Genomic DNA, 23,470 nt, shown 5'->3' with positions numbered 1-23,470 from the left:
ATTTGCATTTCCCTAATGATTAATGATGTTGAGCATCTTTTCATGTACCTACTAACCATCCATACTTCTTCTGCAGAAAAATGTCTATTCAGAGCCTCTGCTCATTTTTTAATCAGATTTTTTTTTCTGTAGAGTTCTGTGAGTTTTAATATAGATTTTGGATATTAACTGCTTACTATATATATGATCTACAAGTATTTTTTCCGATTTGGTAGGTTGTCTTTTTATTTTGTTGGTTTCCTTCGCTGTGTTTTAATGTGGTCTCAAGTTGCCTCACTTGTTTAGTTTTGCTTTAGTTGCCTTTGGTCTCGGTGTCTAATCCAAAAAATCATCACCAAGACTGATGTCAGTGAGTTTAACTCACCTAAGTTTTCTTCTAAGAGTTTCATAGTTTCAGCTCTTACATTCACGTCTGTAGTCCATTTTGAGTTAATTTTTGTGTACAGTGTAACAGTGTAAGATAGTGGTGGAATTTTATTCTTTTGCATGTGACTGTCCAGTTTTCCCAATACCACTTGTTGAAGAGACTGTGCTTCCCCCATGATACATTCTTGTCTCCTTTGTCATAAGTTAATTGGCCATATATGTGTGGGTGGGTTTATTTCTGGGCTCTTTATTCTGTACCACTGATGTCTCTTCATGCCAGTACCATACTGTTTTGATTATTATAACTTTGTAAAATAGTTTGATGCCTGGAGGCATCAGGGAGTATGATGCCTCCAGCTTTGTTCACCTTCCTCAAGATTGCTTTGACTCTTGTGGTTCTATGCAAATTTTAGGATTTTCTATTTCTGTAAAAATGCCATTAGAAGTTTGATTGCATTGAATCTATAGATTGCTTTGTATAGTATGGACATTTTAACATTATTAATTCTTCCAATTCATAATCTTCCCATTTGTTTGTGTTGTCTTTGATTTCTTCCATCAGTGTTTTAGTTTTCAGAGTACAGGTCTCTTACCTCCTTGGTTAGATTTACTCCTAGATATTTTATTCTTTTTGGTGCAGTTTTGAATGGTTTTCTTAATTTCTCTGATACTCTGTTGTCAGTGTATAGAAATGCAATGGATTTCTGTTTATTAGGTTTGTATCCTGCAGTTTTACTGAATTCATTAGATTTTTGGTGGCTTCTTTAGGATTTTCTTTATAAAGCACCATGTCATCTTCAAACAGTGACAGTTTTATTTCTTCCTTTTTATTTTCTTCTTGTCTGATTACTATGGCTTGACTTTCCAATACTGTGTTGAATAAACCTGGTGAGAGTGCTGGTCTTGTAAAGTGGGTCTGCAAGTGTTTCCTCATCTATATTTTGGAAGAGTTTGAGAAGGAATGGTATTAATTCTTGGAATATTTGGTAAAGTTCACTAGCGAAGCTGTGTGGTCCCTGGACCTATTTGTTGGGAGATTTTTGATTAATTCTTCCTAGTAATCAGTCTTTTCACATTTTCTGTTTCTTCATTATTCAGTCTTGGTAAGTTGTATCTTTCTAGGAATTTATCTTTTTCTTCTAGGTTATCTAATTTGTTGATGTATAACTATTCATAGTCTCTTATAATCCTTCGTATTTCTGTGGTATCAATTTTACAGCTTCTGTTTCCTCTTTTTTGCCCTCTTTTTTTTTCCCCTTGGTGAGTCTAGCTAAAGGTTTATCAATTTTGATTATCTTTTCAAAGCTCTTAAGTTTCATTGATTTTTTTTCTGTTTTTTTTTTTAGTCTCTATTTTCACTCTGAACTTTATTTTCTTCCTTCTGTTAACTTTGGACTTTGTTTATTCTTCTTCTTGTTCCTTGAGATGTAAGGTTAGGTGGTTTGAGATTTTTCTTGTTTATGATATATGCATTTACTGTTATGAAATTTCCTCTTAGAACTGTTTTTGCTACATCCCATAAATTTTGTTATGTTACATTTCCATTTTCTTTGAACATATATTCTTATTTGTCTTGATTTCTTAACATGATTTTAGTCTTCTTAAATTTAAGACTTGTTTGTGGCAGCCTAGTATATGATCTATCCTGGAGAATGTTCTGTGGGCACTTGAGACAGTGTATTCTGCTGCTTTGGGATGGACTGTTCTATGTATTAGACCAGTTCATCTGGTCTAGCAAGTCATATACAGCTAATGTTTCCTTATTGAATTTATCAGATGATCTATCCTTTGTTGAAAGTAGGGTACTAAAGTAGCCTCCTTCAATTCTGAATGATAAGTTTCCCCAGTAGAGTATTTTTGGTTGGAAGCATTTTCCTTTCAGCAGTTTGAATATATTGTGCCACTCCATTCTGGCCTGAAAAGTTTCTGCTGATAGTCTTATGTTGGGGGCTGGGGGGATGTAATTACTTGTTTTTCTCTCACTGTTTTTAAGATTATCTTATCTTTAATTTTAGATATTTTAATTATAATGTATATGGTATCAAATCATGTACTGATAAGAGACCTCTGAATTCTTTACTTCTAGGTTTACATTTAAGATCAAGGTTGCCAAGTCTGCCTTGTAGATAATCCAGGCATATCTTGCTGTTACAATTTCGAGAGAGAATTACTGACAGATTAGGTTTGTCACAAAAGTCAACCTCCTGTGTTCCCACATAACAGTTTTGACATCCTTTTATGTCAGAGCTCCCCTTGAAGGCAACATCTTTCACTTGTGTGACTGCAGAATATAGGATGGTGCCTAATATTAATAAACAGTGTTCAATAAATATTGAACGAATTAATTCTCTCTCCCCACATTCTTTCTTGATATCAATGAACTAAAAATGTAGCTTTTGAAGGAACATATTAGTCTTTAGACATGACCCAAAAAAGAACTCAGTACAACTCTTTTTAAAATGAGTAGTTATTGATCAAGATAAGCAGAAACAAACATTATTAGGTAAATCATCCTAGGCTGGCTAGCAATATCTTCTCTTAGGATCCCACAGCAAAAAGAAGTAAGCACCTTGTGATCAACTTGAAATCAAAAATAAGAATATTAAAGATAAGACTTACCACCACAGACTCATCAAAAGCAAGAAATGTGATTAGACTCTGTCTACTAATTTTGTCCCCAAGGACATGGGTGGACACACTGGGGGAGGGTATCTGTTCCACCTGTGCTTGTTACAGGAGGGAAGACAGGCCAAAGAGCTTGGAACTTTGGAGGACATTTTAGGTCCTTAGGTTCAAGGTATGTTTATTTATGTTTGAAAACAAACATCTGACTAGATTCAAATCTTTTTGCTGCCAAAGGGGATTTGTTTAAAGAGAAAGAGTGTGGAACATTTCATAATCAGGAACGCTTTGGTCCACACAGGCAAGAAAAGTGGGTGACTGTTCTGCTAAACTTCTCTGGCAGTCCTTTGCTCCCACGAAATGTAGAAGCTTCATGACTATGTTGGTGTCCTGTTCAACCCCAGCCCTTCCCAGCATCTGGCAGTTGCCAGGCACACAGGAGGTACTCAGCAAATACTCGAGTGGCTGGGACACTCTAAGCAGGCCCCCTGGGCCACTTACGTCTCATCAAACAGGGGTTCCAGGGTCTTCCGCTTCACTGAGGTCTTCTTACGACTTGCCCACCTCCTTTCTGGCAACAAGTAGACACGGACGTAGGGATCAGCTCCACTGCTGGTACAGGGCGTCAGGTTTCTGATTTGGTTTCAAAGACATTAAAGAAAAGAGGCCCCTCATTTTGATATACTGAAAGCACTCATTTGGAGAAAGCTGTACTAGCCATACAGCTTTAGATGGCCTTGGGGATAAAAATGCCCTATAATCTAGACCAAAAAAATCAAAAGTCTGCAGAATTTGGAGGACAAAACATCAGGTGCGTGGTTTTAAAGACGTGTTTTTATGAAGTTTGGGGTAGAGCCAAGTACTTTTCCATGTAAAGGAAGTTGAAGATTCTTGAGAAAATGTCCTGGCTCCAGGGCACCCCAGACAGCTTTGCAGTGGATGTGTCTGAGCAACACCCTTGGTTCTAGAGCCTGTCAGCTCCATCGAGGATCCTGTTAGAGCATTCGAATCTCACTCCTTCCAAGTGTCTACCTTGGGGCTGCCTGCCCCTGCCATTGCTCCAAGCACCCCCACTGATTTTTGGTCACCTAATGCTCCCAAGGGATCTTTCCTCGTTCTAGCATCTCTTTACCTGCAGCCATTGATTAGCACGCTGAGACAGCGCCGCAGACACACATAGCGCACCGTGAGCTGAATCTCACCCAGCCCCCGATGCCCGAGATCCCCGCCTCTGTAAAGAAAGGGCTTGTCATTTCTCTTGCCATTACGGGTGCTGGCCTCTCCCCCCACCCCCAAGAAGCATGTCAGTTAACAAATTAATTCTCAGTAAGGTTCCTTTTAGTTGGAATTACTTCCTATCCCGCATTCATGTATAATTATCCTACTTCACTGTAGGGAGAGCATGGTACCATAGGAAGAACCCTCTAGCAGCATCTGCCTTTATACTATGATTTCTTGTGGAACCTTGGGCAAGTTACTCAACCTTTATGATAGTAAGTTCTGTCTCTCAGGGTTACTGCGAAGATCCAGTTGCTAAGCCCAGAGGCAACACTTAATAAATAGCAGCCATTGGTTATATAATTCCACATTCTTGGCTTTCCATATCATCCCAGTATAAATAACTCTTTAGAATTCAGGATATGTTTTTGCTGTAAGGAACCTTAACAACCAAAGTCCAACACTGTTTTATAGTTGGTATGTAGCTAGAGCCCCACCAGACTTTTGGGCACATGCACACGTGCTTTCTCTCCCCACATCCTGTGTTCTTTCTATCCACCATGCTGCCTTATGAAACCATTTTGTGAAAAACCAAGACTTGCATAGAAAAGTAAGTTCATATCTACTTTTCCATCCAGGGAGGTATTTTTCATGCAGGTCATTTTAGAAAATATTAAGCAGAGAGGTGCATACTCAATGTTGAGGCTGCTATCTGTCAGGTCAAAGCAGGAAGAGGCCAGGGAGTTGAGCGAGGACATGCTGGGAGCCAGCCCCTTGGGTGGCCATGCGAATGGGGAGGCAGGGCATTTCATGGGTCTGGGTGACTTGATGGGCCCCGGAGAGTGGGGGCCTGGCACAGCCAGGTAGATGGTGGCCAGACTCTTCTTCCCCATGGGTGCACTGTCCTTGCCTTTGGGCTCTGGGCCCGTCTCTTCAAGCATGGGCTTGGTGGCAGTGATGGTGGCAGAAGTGGTGTTCTTGGCGGCTTGCTTGATCTCAGAAGCAGGGTCTGGAGGGCATGGCACATCTGTAGGGCCCTCTCCCTGGGGTCGGGCTCTAGGGTCCTGGTTGGTGGTGACCTTCTTAATGAACAGAGGGCCTTTCTTTAGGGCTTCAGGTCCTGTGTATGGACTTCCCAGCTCTCGTTCTTCCAAGTGCAGGAACTGTGAGCAGATGACAGGGTTGTTTGTGGGCTGGCACATCACTTCCACTTTCTCCCCCCTACTCTCACCTTCACCCCTGGGAAATGGTTCCTTCTCTCTTCTGGGAGGAACAGCTTCCTCAAAACTCCGTTCCTTCCTGACTGCCCAATCCAATGGATTTTTACTCCCAGACCTATCTTCTTAACCTCTCTGCCCTGGCTCCCTCTGACCAAACCTTCTCTTTGCCCTTCTTCCTGCCTCAGTAATTGTCATGAAGACTCAGTTGTGACTCCCTTTTCTCTTTATACTAGTTCTGGCTGCTGGAGACCTGACCCATTTACCTTAGCCTTCCTGTATATCACCAGCTGCCTTCTGGATGTGATCATTTCTAGCCACCACCTTATTCACCGTTGCTTTCCCCTAAAATGTGTTTTCTATCCAGATACAATCATGTGCTCCCAAAGTTTCAAACCTCAGCCATTGTTTCTCCTTCTCCTTTTCCCATCAGTCATTAAGACTCTTCCCAGGAATTTCGATTTCCAGTAATATGGTGATCAAAATATTCAGAAAAACCTCTTGTTAGAAATGCTCAATAAAATGAAACAAACATACGTCTAAATGCATAGCCAAATTCACAAGAAAGTAAGGGAAATCCCTAGGTTTAAAAAAAAAAAAAGCAAAAAAAAGAAGGAAAACTGGAAAAGGTTAACTTTCCGAGGGTTATTTATCAACCTTAGAATCCAAGAGGTTTGGAGATGAGGCCTTGGGTCAGTGTAGGACCCAGGAAGGTGGAATATGTTTAGTGAAAAAGTAGTCTAGGATAAACATTTCACCCACCAACAAAGACTGATGACAAGAAATAGATCTCAGCCTGGACTATGTCTGATGGGAGATAAAAGTATTTCCTGAGAATATGGCACTGTATAGGTTTGTCTCCTATGAATTTTGGATTCATATTTATACAACCTGTGGGGTCACAAAACCCAAAGTTTGAAAATTAATATAAAAATGGACTTAAGTTTATAATGTTCCTGAGGTGCCTGGTTGCAGCCAAAGCAGAACTTCCTTGGAAGCGAACAACCTCACTTCAAGTCACAAAGGTAACACTGAACACATGTCTGCAACCCCAGTTACCAAATGTAGAAATGAGTCACCATGAAAAAGCATCAACGGACACCACAGACATCAAAATTTAACTCCCAAGATCTTCAGATAACAGGATTAGCAGACATACATTTTAAGTATTTTCAAATGATTAAAGATAGACTAGAAACATGAAAATAAAATACAACAAAGAAAAGATATTGTAGACTTGGAAAGTATAAAGTGAAAAATGAAAAAGTAGCCTTTGAAATAAAAACCGTGAACAGGTTTAACAGCAGATTAGGCATAGCCAAAGAAAGATGTAGTGGTATGGAAAACAGGTCTGAGGCAATTAGAAGGTAGCACCAAGAGATAAAGAGAGAGAAAATATGAAGTCAGGTCATGTTAAGCCATGGAGATGATAAGGTCCAATGTAATCGAAGGAAATGTAGGAGGAGGGATTAAAAGATTGGGAGAGGCAATATTTGAAGAGAAAATGGTTGACAATATCCTGAAATTGATATTAAAAAATATGAATCCATCTCTGAACTTCTTCACAACACAGGGCAGATACTTAGTGCTGGGGCAGACCACCCCTTGCCCACCCTGGGGGAAATGGGAGAGATTTACCCGAAGCACCAGCCTCATGGAGATGAGGCTGTCCAGGCCTGAGTGGTCCAGCTGGAAGCGCTGCTCCAGAGTAAGGTCTGCATGGGGGAGAATCTGGCACAGGGGGAACTCCAGCACTCCTAGAGCACACTCTTGGTCGTCATCAAGCACCTGGGCAATGGGCCAGTCACAAAACAAGATGATAACCAAGCCCCACCCTCGCCAGCAGTACTCTCTTGGCTCCAACCAAGACTGAGTTTACTTCAGTAAGGATGTTCTGTGCTTCTCTTAGCCTCTGGTTCTGTTCTGAAAACTGGAAATGAAACCTGACTTGGTCCCTGCCTTCAGTCAGGGCAAGAGAGTGACTCAGGGGAGAGGCAACCATGACCTGTATGAGGCAAGTTTGTCAATGCCTGGGGCCTTCAGGACTTTAGGGACTGATGAGCTGTGCTGCTCTATGATGGGACCAAGTACATCATTGTTAATGTCCTGAGTAGATTTCAACCCAGGCCACACTAGGTGCTATTAATATTTAAAAACTGGAGACTCTGGCAGGGAGTGCCATGGGACTTAAGGGTTTGTCCTTCCACAGCCTCCTCCCCAATGACCTTGGGCACCTGCTCATGAGTTGTGGGCCCTCAGTATCCTCTCCTGACTCCCTGGGGAACCTGCTCAAGCCCCCACCCCTCGCGGCTTAGACGCCTCTGAGCTCTGTTCCAAGAGCCCAACTTCATGCAAACCTTCAGATGCAGCTGTTCAGCAGCCACGCTGTGCACGAAGAAGGAGAACACCTGGCTCCATACCGGGTCCTTGCTGCGGGGACAGGTCTGGGGGCAGGAGAGAAAGGGAGCGCTGAAGGGTTAGGTTGGGCAGAGCAGGGTACCAGTGCCCTCTGCTCTCTGTCCACCCAGGGAGAGACCCACACACGCTGCAGCTTGTGGGAGGCACCAGGGCAGGGCAGCCAGACTTGAAGGCGAGGAGAGTGTGCCAGAAACTCTCACGGGGGCTGAAATCCTACCAGCACTAGAACTCACTTCCCCAGGGAGGTGGTGGGGGGAGGGCAAGGGGACTTCTGCTGCTGGGGTGATGGAAAGCACGTAGGCTGAGAGCCATGCCTAAGCTTGAACCCTGGTTCTGCTTTCTAGCTCTTTGAGTCACTGATCTCTGGTCCCCAGATTCTTGAACTGAGGAACTCTTTTTGTGAGGTTATTTTGAAGACACAGTGATATAAAGCACCTATAATGTGCACTGGCACCTACTTCAGTGTAAGCTAATTCCCTTCACTTTTGCTTCTCTCCCTGAAGTGTTGGGGTCCCCATTTCCTTAGTCTTTGGCTGCACACCAAGCTATCTTACCTTGCTCAGGTGTGTCGTCTTGCCTACAGAGAGCCTGACGTAGGAAGAAGGGTCTCTGCTGACTTTATTCTGTGAGGGGACAAATCCACAAAATAGAGATAGCACCCACAGTGCCAACTTGAGACCCCGCCTCTCAACCCTCAGGAGCATCGGTGGGACTTGAGACCACCCAACCTGCCTCCCTTTGAGAGAAGGCCTCTCTGGTATTCCCAGGGGCCTGGGCTGTCATCACTGTGCCAGCACCTGGGCTGGGCTGACCCTGTGGGGAGCTTCCAATTTAAAGACAGGAGGCATGACTGGACACAGGTGCTTGTTCCCTAGAGCTGTGGAGACAAGACAGGGTGGAGCTGAGCTCTGGCTTCACCTGAGCTGTGTGACCCAGGCACTTAGCTTCCTGGGTCCTATTTTTAAATGGCAATAAAAATGGATACACAGCCACCATGGGATTTAGGCATAACGGATGTGGGAGGAGCCCAGTGCCCGGCTCACTGCAGACTCAGTGATCCCCACTGAGTCATCATCCCCGGGCTGTGTACACAGCAGACTGGAAGCTGTGGTTACTCGGGAAAAGGAGCTGTCGCTTCCTTTCACACACACACTTACCCTGGCAAATCTGGACAGCTTTTTGGCTTGATATTCACCATTTAGGTACTCAAAAGGGCTTCTCTGCAGCATGAGAAGAGTAGGGTGAATGAGCAACATATGGACATTTGAAAGTGACGGGCACAAGGCAGGGTATGTGTGACGCTCTGGTCATGTCACCACTCACCGGCAGGTTGCAGGCGCTCTCCAAGAAGACCACAAGGATGGCAGTGGAAAAGCTCCCATGGTCCTACAAGCAGACACAGACCCTCACTACAAGCAGGAGACACAGACCAGTTTAGGAGAGCCCTCTTCATACCTCCCCTTACAATCTAGCTCTTTGTTGAGGCTGAAAATACAACTACAGCATGACAGACTCGAGTCAGAACTGGTGGACTTCCCTATGAACTGGGCTGACAGGCACTAACAAATTTTAAGGATCCCATCCACCCTGCGTGGAGATGAGGGCTGAGGGACACGCTCTCCAGAAGGTGGGGCTGGCCGGAGGACCCTGAGCAAGATCTGTGGCTTCAGCTCCTTCCTCCTCCCTCCTCCCCACACACCACTCACAAGTGCCCTCCTCCACCTTTCTGCCCAGAAGCCTGACACCCTGCAGTCACCTCAGTCACAGCGTCCGGCTCTGTGATCAGTGAAAGCCATTCCAGCCGCAGGTGCAGCCGCCCGCTCGTTGTGTTGTTCAGCGCAAACCACTGCAGGGGGACAGGGAGGGGAGCTTGGGGACAGGGCCAGTGAGACCCCGTAAGGCCCTGATAGGGGCTTCAGGGAAGAGGTGAACCAGAGCAGACAGGGTGGGCTCTGGGCTAGGAGAGGTGGTTATGAAAGGCCAGTACTACAGTTCGGGGCGGAAGCAATGCTGTCCACAAGGAGGGGGTTGCAGGTGCCAACTGTACCTCATCCACCACTCTGTTGGTCATGACATCCCCGAGGCAGATCTGCAGGCTGGAATACACAGGGAGTGAAGGTCAGTTCAGCCCAGGGGCAGCAGCAGGCACGGAGGCCCACTCTGAAGCGTTTTCAAGTATCTGAGTGGGACCCTCACAACAGGACCTTATTCATCACAAGAATGAATGGAAGACCACTTCGAGCTCAGCCTAAGGAAGAACTGTCTAGCCATTGGGGCTGCTCCCGTTAGGCATGCTGCCCAAGCAGACAAGCAGCTCTGATCCCCAGAGGGGAATAAGCAGACGCTGCTGGACACACTGACTCTGGATGCTCAATGAGGGTGCGCCTGGCATTTTGGCTGGGATGAGTCTTCATTGTGCAAAACTGCCCATGCATTGCAGGAATTTAGCTTCTCTGTCCTGTGTCCTCTAAATGCCAGCGGCACCACCTCCCGCGGTCACTGTAATAACCCAACAGGCCCTTCCATTTCCAAAACTGCCTCAGATGCCCTCCAGGGGCTAAGTATAGTTGGCATGAGTGTGAAAGAAGGTAACACATTCACCGTGTGCCTCCCACCTACCTCCCAGGTGGGAGGTCCTGATAGGGGGGAATAATTCCATGTTAACTATTAGAAATGTGCTGGACCTCAAAACACACTTGAAATCAGTTACATAAAATATGAACCACAGACACACTTCTAATCTGTAACATTACAAATGTCACAACTCCTTTAAGATGGAAATTTTAAAATGGTAAGTCACATCTGGTGGTAAGCTATTTCTTAGCCTGTTAGATTGTGCCTGTCCCATTTTGTTTCTACATTTTAAAATCACATATACATGGAAACAAGCTAAACAATTTAGGAGTATGAAGATTTGGGTAAAACTGTTCTGCTGCCTCCTAATCCCAGCCTCTGAGATGAGCAGTGGTGTCACTTCCACGCCAGCACATGTGAACACACACACATCCTCCCCGGAGAAATGTTTCGACTATTTCCCCCACTCCCTTAGCTATACTGAATATCATATTCAGGTCAACATACATAGATCCTACTCATCATTTTTAAAAGCTGTAGGGTATTCTTTAGTTTAGCAATGATAAATTTATTCAAATATTCAACCAATGTCCTCTGAGTCTGGTCATGCTTCCAGGTTTTTTATTTTGCCACCACAGATAGGTATGCAATAAATGATTGAGGTTTAATGCTTTTTATAGGAGATTCCTGGAATTAGGATGGCTGGACCAGTGTAATTTGGGGGTTCTGATAGCCCCACCCTAATCCTTTCAATCCTCAGAGCACAGAGGCTCTGTTCCACCACAGAGTGAGCACATGTTTCTTGGGTGCTGGGGCCAGGCTATGCATACCAGCCTTGGCCCTGCCCACTGCTCCAGATGGGACTCTGGGTGCATTATGAAGAGCACAGAAAGCAGAGCCCATGATGCACAAACCTCAGGACCCCCTTCATGCCTCCAGAGGGCTAGGACTCAGGGCTGGACACCCAGGGGACATCTGGGGAGGAGGTCCATGGCAGTGGTATGGAATGGCAGTACTGGCTGCCTGGCACAGTCACTATGTCAGAGTGTGGTGGGAGCTGCCGGTCCCTGAGTGGTGGAAGTGGAAGTACCTGTGACCCCAAGGGCTAAAGCCCTGCACCCCCAGGTCCAGCTTGGCCCTCCTCACCTGCCCAAGAAGTCGTCCTTGTCAGGATCCTCATCATACAGGTCCACTTCCAGGTCCTGCCCAGGGACTTCATACACTATGAACTGGGAGGAAAGAGAGGTGACTTGACCTGCAGGCCCCAATAGCTGATGAAACAGACATCAAGCATGACCTCAGGGGAGCCAAGTTCCAGCCCTGTCTCCTGGCAGCTCAGAGCCCTGGGCAGGTTCCTGGAGAACCTTACTGGAAGTAGGGAGTGATGCCCTCTCCTGTGGGATGCAGAGACTCAGAGGCAGCTTGTCTAAGACTGTGGCAGGTTGGGGGCCCGGACGGTTGGCTGCTCTGTTTTCTGCCGGGGGCTTGCAGCTTCCAAACTGTGACCCTCAACCTGGCTGTGGGCCTGCCCTACCCACAACAGGGACTGTGGTTGAACTTAAGGGAGAACTTGAGGCTACTGGCATCTGGTTCTGGGGCAGGGAAGGCTGAGAGGGTTGGGGCAGGACTGCCCCTGAGGTTCTGTGAATGGGAAACTTCCAATGACGCTGCCTCTGGTCAGGAAAAGAGGGAGGAATCAGTCAATAAACTAGTCCTCCACCAGGAGCGGCCACCTCTGGAAGCCTAGTGGATCTGGGAAGTAGGCCATGCCTGTGATACAGTTCTGCCCCATGGGTATGTGAAGACCATGAAGGCAGAACCCCATCTTGTTTGGGCCAGCACTGCCTGGAGTGGAGCTCTGGAGAGTAGCTGGGAGCCTGTAAGGAGCCCCTCACCTCAAACACCTCATTCCAGGTGGGGTACAGGTTCTTATAGATGGTCCTGCTCCGGAAGTGCTGCAGGCCGATGCTCACCTTGGCGTAGGGGTCTGACTTGCCTCGAATTCCCAGGAAGCTGTCCTTCTGGGCCAGCTTTTCAGCCTCCAGCAAGTGGACTCTGATCACTCCCTGCAAAATGCCCCAATCTGAGGCTCACAGCTATTTTGAGGAACCTCAAAGTCCCCAACTTAAGAGCCAAAGCCATCAGCTATCACAGCAGCCCCATTTCACCCTCTCCACATCTGCAGACAGAAGCCACAGGGCCATGGAGCAAGTGCTGGCAGGACCCAGGGCTCAGTCCACTGCATCAGGATACCCGCACACATTCCTGCCCTCCTGACCTCCCTTCCTACCCCGTGAACTGGGTATTGGCTGCAGCCATATCCTCCCCCTGTGCCAACTGCCACGCTGCCTGAGCCAGTTTCCTCCCGTGTTCCATCCCTGTCTCTAACCCACATGCAGACTGAGATCCAGTGTCATTTCTTCCCAATACCCAGATGTATACGCCTCTGTGGGCACTGCATGATGCTCACAGTAGGTCCCTGGACTCATCAAGGCCCCATCACTGAGTTGCCTCATTCCCAACACTCTGGGCTACATCTTAAGCCAGAACAGAGCACAAGAATTAGGAGAAACACTTAAGGGGACCAGGAGGGCTCCTGTCTAGCACTATTTTTTTTAAATATCAGTAAATAAATAAGACAGTAGGCACTGAGAGAAGGCGTCAGAAGGCAGACAGACTGAAACCACAATCACAGACAACCAGCCCATCTGATCACAGGACCACAGACTTGTCTAACTCAATGAAACTAAGCTATGCTGTGTGGGGCCACCCAAGACGGACAGGTCGTGGTGGAGAGGTCTGACAGAAGGTGGTCCACTGGAGAAGGGAATGGCAAACCACTTAAGCATTCTTGCCTCGAGAACCTCATGAACAGTATGAAAAGGCAAAAAGATAGGACACTGAAAGATGAACTTCCCAGGTCAGTAGGTGCCCAATATGCTACTGGAGATCAGTGGAGAAATAACTCCAGAAAGAATGAGGGGATGGAGCCAAGGCAAAAACAATACCCAGTTGTGGATGGGACTGGTGATAGAAGCAAGGTCCGATGCTGTAAAGAGCAATATTGCATAGGAACCTGGAATGTTAGGTCCATGAATCAAAGCAAATTGGAAGTGGTCAAACAGGAGATGGCAAGAGTGAACATCGACATTCTAGAAATCAGTGAAATAAGGTGGACTGGAATGGGTGAATTTAACTCAGATGACCATTATATCTACTACTGTGGGCAGGAATCCCTTAGAAGAAACAGAGTAGCCATTATGGTCAACAAAAGAGTCTGAAATGCAGTACTTGGATGCAATCTCAAAAATGACAGAATGATTTCTGTTTGTTTCCAAGGCAAACCTTTCAATATCACGGTAATCCAAGTATATGCCCCAACCAGTTAACGCTGAAGAAGCTGAAGTTGAACAGTTCTATGAAGACCTACAAGACCTTCTAGAACTAACACCCAAAAAATATGTCCTTTTCATTATATGGGACTGGAATGCAAAAGTAGGAAGTCAAGAAACACCTGGAGTAACAGGCAAATTTGGCCTTGAGTACAGAATGAAGCAGGGCAAAGGCTAACAGAGTTCTGCCAAGAGAACGCACTGGTCATAGCAAACACTCTCTTCCAACAACACAAGAGAAGACTCTACATATGGACATCACCAGATGGTCAACACTGAAATCAGATTGATTATAGCCTTTGCAGCTAAAGATGGAGAAGCTCTATACAGTCAGCAAAAACAAGACTGGGAGCTGACTGTGGCTCAGATCACGAACTCCTTATTGCCAAATTCAGACTTAAATTGAAGAAAGTGGGAAAAACCACTAGACCATTCAGGTATGACCTAAATCAAATCCCTTATGACTATACAGTGGAAGTGAGAAATAGATTTAAGGGACTAGATCTGATAGACAGAGTGCCTGATGAACTATGGATGGAGGTTTGTGACACTGTACAGGAGACAGGAAGCAAGACCATCCCCAAGAAAAAGAAATGCAAAAAAGCCAAATGGCTGTCTGAGGAGTCCTTACAAATAGCTGTGAAGAGAAGAGAGGCGAAAGGCAAAGGAGAAAAGGAAAGATATACCCATTTGAATGCAGAGTTCCAAAGAATAGCAAGGAGAGATAAGAAAGCCTTCCTCAGCCATCAATGCAAAGAAATAGAGGAAAACAATAGGATGGGAAAGACTAGAGATTTCTCTTCAAGAAAATGAGAGATACCAAGGGAACATTTCATGCAAAGATAGGCTCAGTAAAGGACAGAAATGGTATGGAACTAACAGAAGCAGGAGATATTAAGAAGAGGTGGCAAGAATACACAGAAGAACTATACAAAAAAGATCTTCACGGCCCAGATAATCACCAAGGTGTGATTACTCACACTCATCTAGAGCCAGACATCCTGGAATGTGAAGTCAGGTGGGCCTTAGAAAGGATCACTATGAACAAAGCTAGTGGAGGTGATGGAATTCCCGTTGAGCTATTTCAAATTCTAAAAGATGATGCTGTGAAAGTGCTGCATGCAATACGCCAGCAAATTTGGAAAACTCAGCAGTGGCCACAGGACTGGAAAAGGTCAGTTTTCATTCCAATTCGAAAGAAAGGCAATCCCAAAGAATGCTCAAACTACTGCACAATTGCACTCATCTCACATGCTAGTAAAGTAATGCTCAAAATTCTCCAAGCCAGGCTCCAGCAATATGTGAACTGTGAACTTCTAGATGTTCAAGCTGGTTTTAGAAAATGCAGAGGAACCAGAAATCAAATTGCCAACATCCACTGGATCATCAAAAAAGCAAGAGAGTTCAAAAAAAACCATCTATTTCTGCTTTATTGACTATGCCAAAGCCTTTGACTGTGTGGATCACAATAAACTGTGGAAAATTCTGAAAGAGATGGGCATATCAGACCACCTGACCTGCCTCTTGAGAAACCTGTATGCAGGTCAGGAAGCAACAGTTAGAACTGGATATGGAACAACAGACTGGTTCCAAATAGGAAAAGGAGTATGTCAAGGATATATATTGTCACCCTGCTTATGTAACTTATATGCAGAGTACATCATGAGAAACGCTGGGCTGGATGAAGCACAAGCTGTAATCAAGATTGCCAGGAGAAATATCAATAGCCTCAGATATGCAGATGACACCACCCTTATGGCAGAAAGTGAAGAGGAACTAAAGAGCCTCTTGAAAGTGAAAGAGGAGAGTGAAAAAGTTGGCTTAAAGCTCAACATTCAGAAAACTAAGATCATGGCATCTGATCCCATCACTTCATGGGAAATAGATGAGGAAACAGTGGAAACAGTGGCTGATTTTATTTTTCTGGTCTCCAAAATCACTGCGGATGGTGACTGCAACCATAAAATTAAAAGACACTTACTCCTTGGAAGGAAAGTTATGACCAACCTAGACAGCATATTAAAAAGCAGAGACATTACTTTGTCAACAAAGGTCCATCTAGTCAAGGCTATGGTTTTTCCAGTGGTCATGTATGGATGTGAGAGTTGGACTATAAAGAAAGCTAAGCACTGAAGAATTGATGCTTCTGAAGTGTGGTGTTGGAGGAGACTCTTGAGAGTCCCTTGGACTGCAAGGAGATCCAACCAGTCCATCCTAAAGGAGATCAGTCCTGAGAGTTCATTGGAGGGACTAATATTGAAGCTGAAACTCCAATATTTTGGCCACCTGATGCGAAGAACTGACTCATTTGAAAAGACCCTGATGCTGGGAAAGATTGAGGGCAGGAGGAGAAGGGGATGACAGAGGTTGAGATGGTTGGATGGCATCACTGACACAATGGACACGGGTTTGGGTGGACTCCGGGAGTTGGTGATGGACAGGGAGGCCTGGCGTGCTGCAGTTCATGGGGTCGCAAAGAGTCGGACACAACTGAGCGACTGAACTGAACTGAACATATGCATTTGCCCTTTAACTTAGCAATCCCATTTCCAGAAATTTATCCTAAGAACCTACTGGCAAAAATATGAAAAGACATGTACAAGGCTCCTCATGACAGCACTGTTTGAAATCACAGAAGGCCAGACACAATTCAGCTATCTGTCAGTAGAGACCGGTTGAATACATACAGTACATTCACGTGGTGGAGTACGGTGTACCACAATGTCATGGGGTGACCATCACAACGCGTGTGTGGTAACAGCAAGGTGAAGAGAGCTGTAGCCTGCTGCCACCCATCCTAGAAAGGGAGACTATGCCTGAAGTCAGATACACACACATAACCATATACATGGATATGCTCATATTAGAAAACAAATAATGGAAAGTAATAGAAGGATAAACCTTTACTTATAGGGTAAGCAAGAACTAGGTGGTAGAAGCCAAGCTCCTGAAAATAGTTTTTCATACTGGACTTTAGAAGAGTGCAGATATTTCACATGATTGTAAAAGGGTGTTGAGATTAAAAAAAAAAAAACACCTCTAGAAATAGAGAACGGAAGGAAACAAATCAATGGAAACATTCACGGCCAGTTGTCACAAACACAGAGAGGAACCAAGTGAGTTTAGATTGTAGCAACTTGAGGTACATGCCCAGTGAGGTGCCCTAAGGATAGAATGTTTACAGTAGTTTTGATGTAGGGGACGGTGCTGTGTTGTTATGCTGAGGCTGCTAAACCTGCAGGGTGGGGTAAGGACCACACGTCCCCCTGCATGACCTGAAGGGGCTGATGCTTCCCACCTGGCACTGATGGTAGAAACAGGCACTTCCCCTTCCCCTGAGGCCCTGACTCCCTGCCCCACTGCCAGGGCACCTTCTGCAAGGAGGCTGCGTGGCTGTCCCTGGGGGCCTCCTGAGCTGGGCCCAGGATGGGCAGGGGCAAGGGCGGTGGGCACCCAAGGAAGCCCTATGTCCTGGCTCCTTGCCAGCAGATGCGACGGTCCTTTGTATCACTAAATGATGGAGTGGGAGCCTCCTGTCCCTGAAGGGAAGGTGGCAGGCTCTGGAGTTTTCTGGGTGTGAATGAGGCTGCCCACAGACCCCAGCACAAGCCCTGCGGGGGACCAAGGTCCAGGAAGAAATGCTCCCTGGGCTTTTCCCTTCCAAGACAGGTAGCTTTGGGCAAGTCATTCAGCCTTCCTGAGACTCAGTCTTGGCCCCATAAAATGGGATGCCAGGCCCTCACAGGGCAGAAATAAGCATTACCATCTGAGGATATACCCCTCTGCCTGGCCCGTCTGTCCATCAGCTCTGGGCCCGGGGCTCTGCAGCCAGTGTGGGTACTCACACAGGGCAGAGGGAAGCGCAGGTTGGTTACGTCCAGCCCCTTCTTCATGGGCACAGTCACACGGTTGGGTAGCACCAGGTGGGCAGCGATGAGGTCCTCCAGCAGGCTGTCTGTCATCTCACTGGGGAGAGTGGGCACGACCAGCTGCGGAGGGTGGCAGCACCTCCCCCAGGCTGCCTGTCCCTCCGCCCTTCCCTGGACCTGGAATGAGGAGCAGAGCTTGGGGACAGGTGGGTCCATCCCAGCAGAGAGCAGCCCTGACCCCAACCTGTCTGGATGGGGGATCAGGGGAGGATGTAGGGTGTACATTTTGACAGTCCCCCACCCCGATCCTGCTCTGTTCCTCTCTGAAGCATCACATCATGGTAACCAAAAGCAAGGACCTGGATGCTGGGTTAGAATCTCGGATCCACCAACCACAAGCTGTGTGACCTTGGAAAGTCACTGATCTCGACCTCAGTTTCCTCAGCTCTAAAATGGGGATCTCAGTTTCCTCATCTCTACCTCCTGTTACAAGGATGAGTAAATACATGTGAAGTGCTGAGAACAGTACCCCACGTCCAGGAAATGCCAGGTACATGTTCACAACTGTAGCGCTTCTACCCCCTGACATCACCTTGAAATTCTCTTTATTGCCTGATTCCATCTCGCCAGTACAAGGAGACAGGGCAGTGCCTACAACAGGGCTGGCACACAGTAGTTGCTCAAGACGTATCTTCTGGACAAAACAATGCATGACTGGATTCTCTGTGCCCAGGGGGCAGAAATCAGTGGGGGATGGCCCCAGTGAGTGAACAAGTGGTCCTACCAGCAGGCGAGCCAGCTAGGGGGCACCCTGGCTAGTCCACTGTCCCTCCCTCATGGGAGGTGTGTCCACCCAGGGCTGGAGCCCTTCTCTGCTCCTCTTGGGCCCCAGGAAGGCAGGCTGCTCAGACCAGCCCCTCCTTGCTGGCTTCTGCTATGACAGCGGCCCGCCCCCTCCCACCCTGGTGTCTGTGACGCAGTCACCATGGGCAGGAGCCATGTGGGCTTCTCACACACACGTGGGTCAGGGAGGAGTTAATAAGAACAAGGAGGACACTTGTGTATGTCCACACCCACTGTGCCAGTACCACACACACATTAGTGTTCTCCCAGGGAACTCAAGACAGAGGAACTAGGCTCCCAGTTACTGAGAAAGAGCCCAGAGAGGTGAAGGAACTTGTCGAAGGTGCACAGTGACTAATGGGGGCCAGGAGTCTGGCCTGCTTCCAGAGCCTGTGCTCACCCCTCATCAGCCCACACGGCCTCCTCTGGGACATCTCATCTCATGGTGTCACTCCAAACACACCAACCCTGGCCCTCTGGAGGGGCAGTCCCACGCCTCTCCTGGTGTAGAGAGCAGGGAGGGGTCAGCCGTGGGGCAGCTCCTGTCACTGACCACACAGCCCAGGGGTGGGGCCCACCTCAGCTCTGCCTAGCGGTCCACACAGGCCCTTACTTGATTCCTGGTGCATCCAGCAGGTTGGTCAGGCCTGTCCAGTTGATCTGCAGGTGCTGCAGGGGCAGAAGGGGGCAGTTAGGCTGGAAGGAGCCAGGAGCCCAGGCTGAGCACCCTCACGCCCCACCCCCATGGGGAATTCAGCCTGTGGGGGTGGGGGTGCCCTCTGCAGGGTGCTGGGTGGGTGAGGCACGTCCCGTCCTGCTCAGGACCAGGGCTGTCAGGTGGCCTGCTTCCTGCCGGGACCACAGGAGCAGCCCAAGCGCACGGCCAGGCCAGCCTTGCACCAGAGAGCCTCCGCTCCACCCTAGGCAGCTGTGTGACCTCGGCTGGCCACTTCTCATCTAGCTGGCCTTCTTCCTGGTCTTGGGAACAGCAGGGTGGAGCTCCTGAGGCCTCCCAGGGAGCATATGAGATGGTGGGTCTAGGTGGGCTTCGGCACATTGTTTCCTGGGGTCAAACCCAGTGCCTGGGCCACAGGGGTGAGCGCCAGTTCACAGGGAGCAGCAGGCCTGCCTCGTCCTGGGGACTCACCGGCTTTTGAAGGAAGAACATAGTCACGGCTCCCACAAAGGGCTTGTCCACCAGTAGGGGCTCCAGGATGATCCGCAGTGTGCCCTGCAGCTAGATGGCAAGGAGGGACCTCAGCCACCCTTCTCATATCTGTTGCACTGAGTGAGGCTGCTGCTGGCTCATTCGTGCCCAGGCCACCCCCAAATGTCAGGGCCACCTGCCACCACTGCAGGGACCACACTCAGGGAAGAGGAGCCTGCACGCAGCGGCTACCCCTTTGCTGGCCACCAAGGGTCCCGGCTGCCCTCCACTGCTGTGCTTTCTGGGGGGCTTCAGCCTCGCCCACAGCCGGGGCCCAGGCATGCTCTCCAGCTCAGCTCCTCCACTCCTGCCATAAGCTCTGCCTCCTCCATCTACCTGGGTTTCTCAGCACCTGCTCAGTATCCGTATAGAGCCTCTCACTTCCTGGGGTCATCGAAGCCTCTCTGGCAGGGTATTCCACCAACAGAGGCAGGATGGGGCAGTCCTGAGCAGCGGGGCAATGAAGCCCAGCCACCAATGCTTGGTCTGTGATCTCAGGCCTGGAGTCCCTTGATTGGTATCAGCCTCTGTGCCTGGCGTCATCGCCCCCCCTGCAGCCTCCTCCAGTCTCACCCCACTCCCCGTGCCCTGACCCCAACCCTGGAGGTAGTCACACCAGCCTCCACCCACCTGGATGCCATTCACACCAGCCTGTATCTTCTGCAGCTCCACACTGATCTCACAGTCCCCGATGTAGCTGGAAGTGGGGAAGGAGGAGGAAAGTGGAGGGGAAGGGTAGGTCCACAACTCAGAGAGGTCAAGAAACCTGCCCAGAGCAGCCCAGCACAAGCCTGAGCCCTGCATCACCTGGGTGTGGACTCCCTGACAGCCTCGGCCTTTCTCAGTTCTGTGCAGACATTGCCCAGACTCCTAGAGACAGTGCCCAGGGACGCCACACCCAGGGTCTCATGCGCATCCCCACCTCTGCCCTCAAGGGCAGCAATTCTGCATACCACCTCATCCCATGACACCCCATGGATGCCAAAGAGGAGGTTTGGGGTGCATACCCTACTGTGCTTCCACCCCATCTCTGCCCAGGTCTCTGCCTGAAGACGGCAGAGCAGCTCCGTTGCCTCCCTCCAGCCACTCATACAGGTTGTTGCTGGGGGTAATGAGGTGAGCAAGCAGTGAGATCTCAGAAGACTGAGTCCAGCTGGCGTTCCTGCCAAGCGATGGTCACAGGAAGCCCACAATGGGTGCCCTTGAAGGTAGTCAAGGACTGAAGGAGAAGCGGAGAGAGGGGGCAGCTATCCAGTATCTGCAGGGTGCAGGCCGAGGAGCCAGTCATCACAGAAGTGCTGTGTCCCCTGGAAGAGTAGGGTGAGCCCGGGGATCCCAGGGGCTCCCTGAGCTGACTGGAGAGCTGGGTGGGTGGGCTAGATGACTTTGACCAGCGCCCCAACTAATCACACAAGCAGCCTGTGGCAGTCTTGGGGCCGTAAGGGCCCAACTGCCAAGAGTATCTTAACACACTTGAGACCAGGCCACACATGGGGATGGATATTCCCAGAGTTGCTTCCTGTCTTCCCAGTGCGTTCTCAGCACCAGTCTCTGGGCTAAGGACAGGATATATGTGGCACTGGAAAGGAACAGGCAACACTGTGGAACCTCGGGAGCTGATCCTTGATCCTTTAAGTGCAGTTCAAATCCCACCACCTCCAGGAAGACTTCCTGGGTTGAACCTCCATTCTCTCTGACTCAAGTCTATTATCAGCTTCATTCAAAATAGATGTCCTTGCCTGATCCACTAAACAAGTCGCTGACATGTCTCTGCATCCTTTAGTTTTTCTGAGGTGCCACAGTGCCCAGTTCTCCCGCTGGCCTCTCACAGCCTGTGCTCCGAGCTCCCTGGGCCACACCACAAGTCCCCACATTTTCCTGTCACACTTGCTCTCTCTTGCTACATCCTCTGTGAGACAGCTGATCTGACCCTCCAGGTGACCGGGCTCTGGCCACCAAGAAAGCTCTGCTGCCTGGGCCTTGGTACCCAAAGCATGCCTGGTGCCTGGTCTGAGAGAGGAGCCAGGCCTAGTGGCTCCTCTGGGACCATCCTCCCCATCCCAGCAAGGACCCCATGGTCCAGCCCGGCTGGAAGAAGGGGCATATGTGCCATGAGAGGCTTTCACACTCCACATGAGTGTTTATCTGCAACTCCATCTTCAACCTGGCTGTTCCCACAGTGCTCCCCCATCCCCCATACCAGGCCCCCAGGGACACAAGGGCTCACCAGATCTGCAAGTCCAGGACCACCTGTCTGCGGTTGCGCTGGTCTGTGTGCGCCTTGATGCCGTTGACCCTGGGGCACTGGAAGAGATGTTGGGGGTGGGTGGTGGGGTGGTGGTGGTGATGGCAGGGAGTAAGCTGGTCAGCAGGGGTCTTGCATGGGGTAGGGGGCAGCAAGGGGTTGCCAGCCCTGCCCATGGGTTTCAACCACAACAACCCACGTGACCACTGCACTCCAGGGATGAGCACAAACAGAAACCCATCCTGTAGACCCTGCCCATCTGTGGCATCCTAATACCTCCCTCTCCAAACAAGCAAAGTTTTCATAATGGAGAAACAGTTCAATCAACCACACTATTATCCTTCTACTCTCTCCATGCAAAATGATATTTACAAACGTGTTGTCACATGAAAAGGCTACCAAAGAATACAGAGCCAACAGTGTAGGGGAAAAGTATTACAGGGATATGAGGAGCGGTTCATTAAAATTATTATGTACGTTTTTTCAGAGTTTGTGGTATGTGTGATATGTCAGCTTTTTAAAAAGGGTAACTTGTTATAATTTATTTTCTTATACATTCTCATATTGAACATTTATTTTTGTCTTGGTTTTACATTTTAAGTTTAACATTCCTTTTCTTTAAGAGGGCCCACCAAATTGTAGAAGCTTCAGGTGGTACAGCACTTGGCTGGATGTTAAAGACCCAGAGAAGCCTGCAGAAGCCTGGTGGGGAGGAAGGGCCTGTCACTGACTTGCCCCAGCCTGGAGTCTGCTCCCAGGCTGGGGCTGGCCTGCAGGCACCTGTGAGAGCCCAACCAGCCCCAGAGCCCCATCTGTGGAGACTGCCCCTTGAGCAGGCCGCCCAGTTGAAGGCTCCACCACAGAGAGGGGGGACAGCCACTGCTTACGGTCTGCTCTGTCAGGCAGGGCGGTCCCAGCCCAGGGCTCATGGTGAGATGTGGGGCACCAGGCTGGTCAGGTGCCCCATGTGGAGCACCACTCACCTGGCCACGCACAGTGGCCCTGATGCCAGACCTGTTAATCACGCTTCACAACCGCCCTCAGAAATGGGTCCTTTCCTCTTACAAATGAAGAAACTGGAACCCAGAGAGGTTAAATCACTGGCCCAAGGTCATAACAGCAGTGAGAAGGGTTGGACATGGACACAGGAATCAAAGGAAGCAGGAAACACTCTTGGGCATGAAGGGAGTAGGTGGACCGGGTGCACTGGGCCTGGCTAAGCGCAGGAAGGTCGGAGTCCTCTGTGATGCCCCCCAGTGGAGAGGTGTGCAGGGGAGAGGGATGGGAGAGTTAGGAGGGGTGGGAGGAACCAGGACACAAAAGACTTTGAATGCCAGGACCAGGCATTTCCCCTGCAGGGCCAGGGCATCTGGTCAGTCTGCAGGGCTCCCGCCAGGTGCTCATGAGAGGGTGAAAATCACCCTTCAGGACCAGCCACTCCTAGTGAGGTAGGAGGCAGAGGGGCCCCAGGGCAGGACAGCTGGTGTTCGTCAAGAGGA

The 23,470-nt window shown here is 48.7% G+C and overlaps 1 protein-coding gene across 1 annotated transcript in view; it reads right to left on the bottom strand.

Annotated features, from left to right (window-relative positions):
• Positions 1 to 23,470, bottom strand: part of ESYT3 (extended synaptotagmin 3) — a 53,385-nt gene that overhangs the window by 4,354 nt on the left and 25,561 nt on the right. Inside the window, exons 4-20 of the mRNA XM_043875196.1 lie at positions 21,954 to 22,030; positions 20,357 to 20,423; positions 19,667 to 19,756; positions 19,133 to 19,188; positions 17,653 to 17,773; positions 12,311 to 12,481; positions 11,562 to 11,644; positions 9,889 to 9,937; positions 9,598 to 9,687; positions 9,165 to 9,227; positions 8,999 to 9,061; positions 8,396 to 8,464; positions 7,781 to 7,867; positions 7,062 to 7,211; positions 4,900 to 5,369; positions 4,121 to 4,219; positions 3,490 to 3,621 (exon numbers count right to left, since the gene is read on the bottom strand). Coding sequence (XP_043731131.1) covers positions 3,490 to 3,621; positions 4,121 to 4,219; positions 4,900 to 5,369; positions 7,062 to 7,211; positions 7,781 to 7,867; positions 8,396 to 8,464; positions 8,999 to 9,061; positions 9,165 to 9,227; positions 9,598 to 9,687; positions 9,889 to 9,937; positions 11,562 to 11,644; positions 12,311 to 12,481; positions 17,653 to 17,773; positions 19,133 to 19,188; positions 19,667 to 19,756; positions 20,357 to 20,423; positions 21,954 to 22,030 — 1,937 coding nt within the window. The remainder of the gene's footprint in view (positions 1 to 3,489; positions 3,622 to 4,120; positions 4,220 to 4,899; positions 5,370 to 7,061; positions 7,212 to 7,780; positions 7,868 to 8,395; positions 8,465 to 8,998; positions 9,062 to 9,164; positions 9,228 to 9,597; positions 9,688 to 9,888; positions 9,938 to 11,561; positions 11,645 to 12,310; positions 12,482 to 17,652; positions 17,774 to 19,132; positions 19,189 to 19,666; positions 19,757 to 20,356; positions 20,424 to 21,953; positions 22,031 to 23,470) is intronic.

This window comes from Cervus elaphus, chromosome 19, assembly GCF_910594005.1.
Source record: "Cervus elaphus chromosome 19, mCerEla1.1, whole genome shotgun sequence".
NCBI classification, from domain to species: domain Eukaryota; kingdom Metazoa; phylum Chordata; class Mammalia; order Artiodactyla; family Cervidae; genus Cervus; species Cervus elaphus.
The sequence above is the reverse complement of the archived record's forward strand: the minus strand, read 5'-3'. Positions and strand labels throughout refer to the sequence as shown.